At 44.4% G+C, this 10,603-nt stretch overlaps 1 protein-coding gene across 3 annotated transcripts in view; it reads left to right on the top strand.

The window, feature by feature from the left end:
* The window catches only part of LOC107506996 (zinc finger protein 454), a 48,698-nt gene that overhangs the window by 21,078 nt on the left and 17,017 nt on the right, over positions 1-10,603 (top strand). Inside the window, exons 1-4 of one of the 3 annotated variants that reach the window (XM_016137970.2) lie at positions 1,379-2,909; positions 3,827-3,929; positions 5,389-5,515; positions 5,889-5,978. In XM_016137970.2, the coding sequence (XP_015993456.2) occupies positions 3,897-3,929; positions 5,389-5,515; positions 5,889-5,978 (250 nt within the window). In that variant the 5' untranslated portion in view covers positions 1,379-2,909; positions 3,827-3,896. Of the gene's footprint in view, positions 1-1,378; positions 2,910-3,826; positions 3,930-5,388; positions 5,516-5,607; positions 5,663-5,888; positions 5,979-10,603 lie in introns of those variants that run through there. The other 2 variants (XM_016137972.2, XM_016137973.2) reach the window with 2 other exon arrangements.

Genomic DNA, 10,603 nt, shown 5'->3' with positions numbered 1-10,603 from the left:
GCCAACAATCTGCTAAGACTGTGTACATGATTCCAGGTAGAAGATTTCACGTTTACTACCTAAAAGGGGCATGGAGTGTTAAACGGTGTGGAAAGGAAGGTCGTGCAACTCAAAGTGGGGAATAAGATCTGGAGCACAGTTTGAGGCCATGGGAATCTTTCTCCAGGAAGAAGGAGACCGTCCATGGGGAGAGCTGGTGATCAGTGATGTGAGCAGAGGACGTTTGTGCGTGGCACTGACGGAGGTTCCCGATGGACTGTCAGTGTTTAGGCCTTGGGCAATTCAGTCTCTTTGGGCTACAGGACCTCTAAGTTTTAATTATGGAGTTTGGACATCAGAGACACAGTATGAAACAATTAACTGTATCCTCAGAAATAGATTTCAAATAATATCTCCATTATACCATATCCATTTTCCTCTTTTCACTTATTTTTTCTTGTTTTCCTGCACCATCTCAAGAGAGAGAAGGGGGAAGAAAAGAGAAAGGAGAAATAGGTAGAAAATAGATGAACATGATAGCACAATAAAGGCTCAAAAGGAAGACACAGGACAAGGTCGGAGAGAAAAAATGAAGTTATTGAAGCATGAGGCGGATGCAGTAACTCAAAATTGGTAAAATATTGACCCATAGAGGGAGCATCAGGGGAAATGAGTCAGATAATTGGAGGTTTCACTACTATTTCAGGAGTCTGGGAAACCTTTGGCCCTTGTGTGGCAGCCATTCTGGGCAACGACTAACGAGGACAACCTTTGCACCCTTCTATCAATAGGTGCAGGACTCCTGGCTGCATGTGCTAGACGTGAGACCTTGGGTAGGATATTGAACATAATGATGACTTGGTTTTCTCATTTAAGTGTATAAATCTCAGCTTTGGATTACGGATAACGTAAAGTGCTTATAAAAGTGCCCAACATGTAGTTAGTGCTCAATGAATGTTTTATTATCATCCTCATGTACCTGAAAACAGAATAATACCCAAACTCCTTAGTGTGGCATCCAGAATCCTTAATTATCTTAAAATGACTAGGCTCTCCAAACAGATACCTTGTAAAAGGATTATGTAATGGAATCTGTCCCTCCCTGGACTGCTAATAGCCTCCTAACAGGTTTCCCTGTACACCCTCGAGCCCCGCCAGCCCGTTCTCCCCACAGCTGGCCAATGATTTGTTACTGTGCTCAGTCATGTCACTATTTTGCTGAAACCCCGTGGGTGGTTTCAGTCACAGATTAAATCCAGAGTTCCTACAATGGCCTTAAGGCTTCCGGTTGCCCTCTGACCTTATCCCATCTCCCACTCTACCCTGTTCACATGCTCTCTTCATTCTGGTCCTGCTGAGCCTCAAACTCACCAGGTACCCTTTTCGGGACAGCGTTCCTGTTCCCAGGTAGTCAGGTGGGTTCCTCCCTGTCTGTATTCCATTCTCTGTTCACATGTTCTCAAAGAAAATTTCCCCAAATGCTACTTATAATTAACTCCTGTCGCCCATCACAGTCTAAATCTTAACACAGCTTCACTGTCATCACTACCTGATAAGTATTTTGTTTGTTTTATTGACTGCCTCCCCGAGTAGATTTAAACCTGTGTGAGTGCAGTTTTCACTGCTATTTCTCTAGCCCCTAGACCAGTGTAAGTGCTCCAAAAGTGTCTATAGAATGAAACTGTCAGCAAAACCCCGGACAGAATGTTGTGCTGTCACTTAAGTCACTGACACTGCTTCCTAAGAGTTCCCTGACAAACCTCAGGTCACATTCTTGGATTTTTTTTTCCACCACCGACAGAGTTAAAGCTCATCTTTCCTTCCTGAGCTTCATGAAAATAAGTATTCAAAAACACCTAAATATTTCAAAGTTGGATGTTTTTGTACATTGCCTCATTCTTGCCCGCCCCTGATAACACCGTAGACAAAAACAAATACCACCTTCTTTAAATGCCACCCAGCTGTCCAAGAGAAAGCCTCCGTGGCATCCAGGCTCCTTCGTTCCCTGGTAAGTCGCGGAGAACCAGGGCTATTCTACCTGCTGGAGGTATCTAAGGCGCCGTACCCTCGACCGTCGAGGTCACCGCCCAGGTCCCTGCCACCATCCGCTGTCCTGAACCGCTGCGGCCCCCTCCGCACTCGCCTGCCGGCCTTCAGCCCTACACCCGTGTCCTCCCCGCGCTGCACCCCACTTCTTGCCGAACCACCCCCGCGCGAGCGCTGGCCACACTGTCAGTATCGTTTGCGTCCCCGGGGCCCGAGGCGCAATATCGGCGCGGTCCTTCCTCTGGAACGCGCCTTTTCGGCTTCTTGCCTCCTACTCGGTCCTCGGGGACGGCTCTCCATCCGCTCTCCTCACCAGATCAGGGGCCGCTCCCCGGAATTGACCTTCCTTATCCTACTGTCAATTTTTCGCTAGTCTCCATCTTCTTGGGCCTGTTTTCAAGGCAGAGACCGAGTCTCAGCCTGACCAGAACCGAACCAAAGCCGCACCTGAGGATTAGCCTAACGGTTGTTACCTGTATGACGGCACGGTGAAGCCCCGCCGAGGCCTCTGGGAAATGTAGTTTCAGTGAGGCAAGCCTCTAGGGGCGGGGTTTGAAAAGCGAGGCCCTATATGCGCAGGCGCGCAATATTTTTCTCGCTGCGGTTTTGCCATCTGGGAAGAGGTCTGGGAAGCAGACTCGCTGCAGCCCTCGAACTTGTGGGGATTCGGCTCAACGGTTCCCAGGGCAACGCGCAAGCGCAGTTCATACCCGGGCTGCAGATTCCAGGTCTTTGTGTTCTGCAGGCGATGTGGCGGTTGCGATCTCTCGCCACCGGCAGGGGCTCCTTGCAGGGCAACCCGGTGGTGACCAGCACGGTGGCCAGAGCCTCATCTGGAGAGCGCGAGCGACCGTGGGTGGTCGCGCTTGGGGAGAAGGACGGAGGTAAAAGCCCAGTAGATCCAGGTCGTGTGCCGTTCAGGAGGAGGCTGATCTGGTGCCTCAAACTTACCGGGATGTATAGCTAAGGTTTGATTCCAAGAAGAGGGAGGACGACCATGTGTGGGCTTTTGGGTTTCGAGTTCGAATCTGTCAGTGCTGGTGGAAAGCGCAATCAGGGCTTCTGGCGAGTATCTTGGAGCGGACAACGGAAAGCCCGAATACGCCCAGGGGTAGATGCTTTGGGTGGGGTACGGAGCCGCGTCCGCCGAATCCTCCCCGCCGCCACTCCCCTGTGGACCTAGCAGAGCAGAGGGCGGGAGGGCGCGCTGGGTTGTGCGAAGATTCTAACCAACCCCCTCGCCCCTCACAAGCAAATACAGTGCTTGCCCGCGCACCTTTGACTCCAGTTCACCCAAACTAGGCCCCAGAGAAGGAGAGGCGCGAGGCCAGAGAAAGGCTTGGCTTGAGAGACGTTGGCAATGAAGATCTAGACTTCCTAGTTTCTTTTTTGAGGAGGAAGATGACCCTCCTTCCGCACTTCCTCCACTCCCCTCCCAGAATTAGGCAGCTGTCCAGTGAGGGGACACTTCTCTAGAGATTTCAGCATGACTTAAGGGCAATGGCCGGAGAGCGGGGACAAAGCATGAGAACTGGGGCAGGAGAGCAAGTCAGTGCTTTTAGTATATAGAAGGGAAGATGCGGAAGATTCGAGTCAGGCGCTAGGGGAAGGATGGGAGCGGGGGCAGCATGGTGCGTGGAGGCCACCAGAAATACTCTTAGAGGGAGGAGAGAGAATCGTGAGCAAATAGGCTCTAAGGAGCTGGGCTAGGGGCTGGAGGCCTCCGGGAAAGTGCATGTTCACAGCCTCACTCAGGACAGTGTGCCGTGGCTTGACCTGGCCGGCTGTCCCCTCATGACAGGTGGGAGGAGTTTCCGGCCTGAGGAGCCCTGCTCTGCTTGTTCCTAAAAGTGCACCTCAGAGAAGAAGGAATGGCTGTCAGGGGCCTGTCAAGCACGATCCAGGTGAGTGTTGCTGTGCTCCCCCAGACCCCCACCTCCCACACACACACTGAATCGCCATGGAAGATTGAATGTAGAGGTTTGGAGAGTGGGGCTTTTTTTCCCCCCTGACCAGGAGCTTTTTTCCCAATCCAGTCTCAGAGGCCTGAGGCAGTCACTACTTTCTCCCCCACCCCCCATGGCAGGCTCATCCTAGTGGGTGTCAAGCTAAGGAACTGGTTAAAGGTCACCTAAGTGACAAAAACTGGAACTGGAACTGGAACTGGAGCCTAGGTTGGTCTGAAATGGAAACCTGCACTCTTCCTACTAGCAAGTGCGAGTCTGGTCTCAGTGGTAAAGGCGGTTCCTGAACCAGGAGCTGAGAGGAGAGAGAGGGTGGAACACTTTCTTGGGGCAGTAGGATTTACTGGACTCTATTTTAAAAGCTTTTACAGTGACATTTGGTTTTTTACTTCAGAGGAATATAGCATACCAATGAAATTATTCAAAAGCTGTGGTACATGGAATGTTACTCAAACATAAAAAAAGAATGAATTCTAACCATTTGCAACAGCATGGGTGGACCTAGAGGGTATATAAGCAGAGTGAAATAAGCCAAAGACAAATACCATATGATATCACTTATATGTGGAATCTAAACAACAAACTAAAAACAGAAAGAGTCATAGGTCCAGAAAACAAACTAATAATGGTTGTCAGATGGGGATGGGGTTGGGGGGCTGGGTGAAAAAGGTGAAAGGATGAAGAAGTACAAATTTTTAGTTACAAAATAGTCACGGGGATGTGAAGTACAGCATAGGGAATATAGTCAATAATATTGTCATAACTATATATAGTGTGTTCTACTAACTGGAATTGCCTCTTAAGTTATATAAATATCCGATCACTATGTTGTACACCTCAAACTAATATACTATTCTATGTCAACTGTAATTGAAAAAAATTGTTTTAATTTCTTAAAAGATGTGTTTTCAATTTCAATAAATTACTGAAAGTCTCTGAGCAGTGTCAGCCTCTATAGAGTATGGGTATGGACTATACTCTGAAGGATCAGCATTCAGCTGAGTGTATAAATTCTGATGAATTTGATAAAATTGTTCTCATTCCTTTACATTTTAGCCTGTCCAGGGTAGGAACCGCTGGCAGAAATCACTGAAAGGGCTGAGCAGCCCGTCGAAGGTGCTGTGTTCAGCCCAGTCACACTCACTGGCTGCTCCTGGTCCCACCCCTGGATGTTGACTTTTCCTTTAAGATCCATTTTGGGCACCACTTTCTCCATGAGGCTGGTCTCCATGGTGCGAGTCCACTGTGCTATTTCTCTTCCCTGACCTTTTCATCAAGTTCATCGTGTCACACAATTATCTTGTGTATACAGGCTGCCTTAATTTGGTTGCCTTTCAACAGACCTGTATTAGGTGTGTAAGATGTGCAGTGGTCAACAGGGTTGGGCTTGCTGTTACAGGAATCGGTGACCTTCAAGGATGTGGCTGTGCTCTTCACCCAGGATGAGTGGGCACAGCTGAGCCCTGCTCAGAGGGCCCTGTGCAGGGACGTGATGCTGGAGAACTACAGCAACCTGGTCTCACTGGGTGAGTGCTGGGATGCCTCTCTGGAGCCCTCACACTGCTTGCACAGAGAAGGCCGGGCTAGGCACAGGCTGACTGAGGATGTTATTTTCAAGGCTCCGACATGCCTGTTCTTGGTGTCCCGGGCACAGGATTCTTTTGGAGCCTAAGGTGAGTAAGGGTCGAATCCTCCCTCCCTTCTGCAGGGAGAAGGGCTGGAAACAGGTTGTCTGTGTCAGGCCTGAGCCATCTTCTTGTCCTCTGGGAAAACGCCTCTACCCTGGGCCTTCCTATCAAGTCACCTTTTCTAAGAAGCTTCAAGAATCAGATCTCATCCTTGCAGTGATTTTATCTCTAATATGAACAGATGTGCTCCAATTTTTTCCCTCAAAAACAGGACTTTTAGGACCCAAGCCTGATATGTTCGCCGAGCTTGGGAAAGGGGAAGAAGAATGGATGCCGGACACCGCTGGAGGCTCCTGTCCGGGTAAGAATCCTGCATGTGGGAGACATTGGGAGAAACTCAGCAAATGCAGCAGGCCTGTGGGCTGAGAAATGAACATCTTTTTCCTTTTGTTCACCTCGATACTTTGTTGCCACATTTGTCCCCCACTGCATGTGGCCCTCCTTCCTTGTGGCTGTTTGGGCCTCCCTGGACCCTCATCTCTGATTTTTTTCTCTCCCTGTTTGTCATAGATTAATAATCCCCAGTTTAGAAAAGATCTCACATGTAATCTGGGCGGCTTCCCCACCATGCTTGCATGTCCCTTGTCCTGTTCAGCATGTGACAGACAATGCAGCCTCTGCTCACACTTCTTCAGCAAGGAGGAGCCATGCTGGGTCACCCACAGCAGGGCGGCTTCTGATCCTACAGGCCAGTTACCATGTGCTTGCTGTGGCCACTTTACTGGCTAAACATTGCATGTTTCTTCAACCCCCTTCCTTTTTGTTCATACTCGCGTACAGCCACCCAGCCAGTGTGTAACTGTTCAGCTTTTGTGGCACCACACTGGGCTTTCAGCACCATGAGAGCAAGGCCAGGTCCATGGGATATTTTACTTGGCACCTGGTGAGTGGCATAGACTTGTTGCTTGGGGACACAGAGAACATGACAGTTTAGCGGCTGTTTCTTGTCTTGAGCAGCCCACTGGGCCTGGTAGTTTTAAGACAAGGAGTGAGGGTACCTCTCCTACCCCTCAGTGTTCTAGAGAGCATGCTGCCTTAACCAAGATATTACAGCGGGTCACTTTCGCTACAACATTTTTGCAGGGTTTAGGATATTTAAATATATATTTTAAAACCTTTTGTTATTGACTTTGCCCGATGAAGTAGGCAGCAATTTATCTCCTGCAGGAAATAACTATATACCTGGAATGCTGAAGACCCAATCTGTTATGGAATTTAAATGTCTTAACTCCGAAACAATTATCAAAAAAACAATCTTTTAACTTACTCCAATAGCATTCTGAATTTGTAGGTTCTATTTTAACCAAACTAAGGATTTTAATATATAATTTTGTATTATACAAGCAGTGTGATAACAAAAAGAAAGAGGAGGGAATTAAAAGAAATCCATCCCCTGTCCTACCACTCTGGCATCATAACCTCATTTATTCTTCAATTTATTTCTCATTAAAACTCATTCTTTATTGCACTTGTGGGGGAGCATGAAAACAAAGAAGGACTTCGATGCCCACAGGGGACTTTAGAGCTAGGTGTGGGTCACAACTTAATATACCAGGTGGTGGTGGTTGATTCCTTCCCAGGTGCCTCTCACAGCTCTTGGTTCCAGACCTCTTGTTTCTGCATTGCCTGGATACCCCAAACTTGGAGCCCATTCATGAAGGAAGATTACTGGTTATCTGGTCAGACATGGAAAGAGGTCTTATTTTATATCTCCCAATAAAGATTTATAGCTGTTTCCCCCATTTCCTAATAAGGTTATATATTTTTGCTTTTGAACCATATCATCCCCTTTTGCTTTTTAACTGGAAATTGCTACTGTAAAAAAAGATTGTCATTTTCAAATATTTATCCCCCCTTGTCACTCTGTCTTATTCTTAAAATATTCATTGGACTCCTTTTTAGTTTTTGTTTTTACTTACTTCTGTTTCACTTCTTAATGACTGGCTAGGACTTCAGAAACAGTGAAGGACAATGGTACTGGGTTTGCTCTGATTTTTAAGGGACTGGATTGAGACCTTTTTCACTGTTGCATCAGTTACTCTTGGTTTAGAATAGACACTTAATTTTTAATAGGAATAAGAACAAGTCATTTTGATAAGTAGCTTTCCTTCTATATTTTTCTCTTCCCTGGGCCATGAGCTCATAGAGGGAGGAAAAAGCTGACTGAGCACCTGTGGCTCAGCACTCTGCTAGGTGATTTCAGGGGATTTATGTCAGTTGCCACCTTTAATAATTACAGCCTGTGGGGCAAGTATGGCGAACCCCACTTTATGGAAAACCAAGCCTCAGAGTGGTTAATCAATTTGGATGGATTTAATGTTGCTATTACATGGCAAGCCAGGATTAGGGTGAAGCCAGCATGAAACCCATCTGACCCTCAAATGTGTCATTTTTTTCTCCTCTAAAATGGCTTTAATTACACAGAAATTGTTTACTCAGTAAACCTAAAGAAAACTACCTGATCCCTTATTTTGAGTAGTTTGCTAATAACTTTTTGCATTTTTTTATTTATTAATCCTTTTATGTTTCTTTTTTGTTATATCAATTGTACATTTTACTGTTTAGCTTAAAATAATCAAATTTGAACTATGAAATGTATTCATTTACAGTTGTGCATGATATACCTCTATAATTTTAACATTTTAATATTATGTCCTCTTTCTTATTCCCCATTTTACCTGCATATTTTTTTCTCTTAAATTTGTCGGCAATTATTTTTAGAAAATTAGCTTTTATTTATTTCTCTGACATGTAATTTTATCTCTATACTTAGCATTATCATTTCCTTTTTTTTACCTTAAAATAACTATGTTTCGAATATACATCCTAGGTACAAAAGAGGGTATGTAATATTTTTTGATAATTTTGAGGAATAAAGGAACAATGCCCATACATACCCCACTGTCAGCTTAAGGATCAGAACGGAGTGGCACATGTGAAGTCCTGCGTGCACCCCCTCGAGCCTTCCTCCTTTCCCGCCAGCAGCTCTGTGTTGCTCTCCACAATTTTACCACACTGACCCACAGCTCGAAGCAATTTTGTGGCTGTAAAACTTGATTCATATATATTGTACTACAGATACTTTTCCACACCTTCTGTTTTTATTTTATTTTTTAAATTTTATTTTATTAGTTTTAAGAATATACAGTACATTGCTTAGACATTTATATAGTTTATAAAATGATCCCCCCGATTGCTCTTTCTCTTCTCTGGCTCTCTACCTAGCCAAAACATTAATATTAACTGCATTCCCTATGCCATTCTTCCCATCCCTGTGACCATCAATCAGCTACTAATTTGTACATCTTTAACACTTCACCCTTTCTCCCAGCTGCCCAACCTCCCTCCCCTCTGTCCATCACCAAATTGTCCTCTATATTTGTGAGTCTGTTTTTGATTAGTTCGTTCTTTTTGTTCCTTAGATTCCACATTTAAATGAAATCATATGATATTTATCTTTCTCTGTCTGACTTATTTCACTCAGCATAATAACCTCTAGGTCTATCCATGTCATTGCAAATGGTACAATTTCATTTTTTTTTAATAGCTGAGTAATATTGCATTGTATGTATGAACCATAATTTATCCAATTGTCTCTTGGTGGACATTTAAGTTGCATCCATATCTTGGCTGTTATAAATTGTGCTGCCATGAATATAGGGGTGCATAGATCTTTATGAATTATTGTTTTGGTTTTCTTTGGGTAAATACCCAGAAATGCAATTGCTGGGTCTAAAGGTATATCCATTAGCAGGGTCGTCAACCGTCAGCTATTCTAGTGACTCAGGCAGTGCGCCTACCCATGCACCAACACAGGGCTCATTCTTACCACAACTTCTGTTTTTAAATCCTTGTTCAGATGTGTAGCTCCAAGTCTTTCTTAACTGCACTTTGGTATTCCTTTAGTGATCGCTCCTTAACTGACCCTTTCTCTGGCTGATAGACCTGGAGGTTGTTTCCAGATGTTTTGCTGTGTTGAATAATGCTGACCTGAATATTCCTGTATGTACTTCCTTTTGCACACATGGGCCTTGTTTGGGACTTTCTTTAGCATATTTATAGATAAAGAAATACTGTGTTTAAGGGTATGTGCTTCTTCAGCGCGACTTGGTTTTCCCTGATTGCTGATTAAACAAATTCCAGATTATGCTAATAGTTGTTGTAAGTTCCTATTATCTTACCTTCTTGCCAAAATTTGGAACGTTTAGACTTTTAAAAATTCTCCTGGTCCCATTCCTGAAAAATGGTATCTCATTGTGGTCTTAATTTGTATTTCCTTGTGAAATTGAACATTTTTTTATATGTTGTCTATTTGTGTCCTGTAACTTACAGATTCATATTTTTTGCCCATTCGTCTATTATAGTTTATCTTTTTCTTATTCATTTTTGGGAGTTCTATATCTATATCTGGGAATCTAATACTTGATCAGTTAATATATGTTTTAGTCTATAGCTTACCTTTTCTCTTTACTAATAGCAATTCTTAATTAATGAACTAAAATAGATCAGTCTTTACCTTTATGATCTTTATCTTCGTCATTTTTGTTTCCTGTTTAAATAATCCTTTCTGCCCTCAGATCCATGAGGGAAGGACTGGTTTGCTCTGATGTCCTCAGCACACCAGGTCCCAGTATGTATTTGTTGAATGAAAGCATGAATTTCTAAGCAGCTGTGAGAGGGGCCATCCTCCCTGCCCCATGTTTTGGGGCAAAGGCATTCAGCCTTTGACCATTGAGTTAACATTAGAGATAGGGTTGTTTATAGATGTTTTTTATCAGGTTACTGGTCTGATGAGAGTTTTCTCATAAACAGATGTTGGATATAGTATCAGTGAATTACTGCAATTGGTTTTAAAATGTCAAATAAAATTCACATTCCTGGAATAAACTCAGTTTCGTCTTGATTTAGTATCCTTTTTAAATATTA

The sequence above is a fragment of the Rousettus aegyptiacus genome, unplaced genomic scaffold, assembly GCF_014176215.1.
Source record: "Rousettus aegyptiacus isolate mRouAeg1 unplaced genomic scaffold, mRouAeg1.p scaffold_m13_p_7, whole genome shotgun sequence".
Lineage (NCBI taxonomy): Eukaryota > Metazoa > Chordata > Mammalia > Chiroptera > Pteropodidae > Rousettus > Rousettus aegyptiacus.
This window is presented reverse-complemented; position numbering and strand designations above follow the sequence as displayed.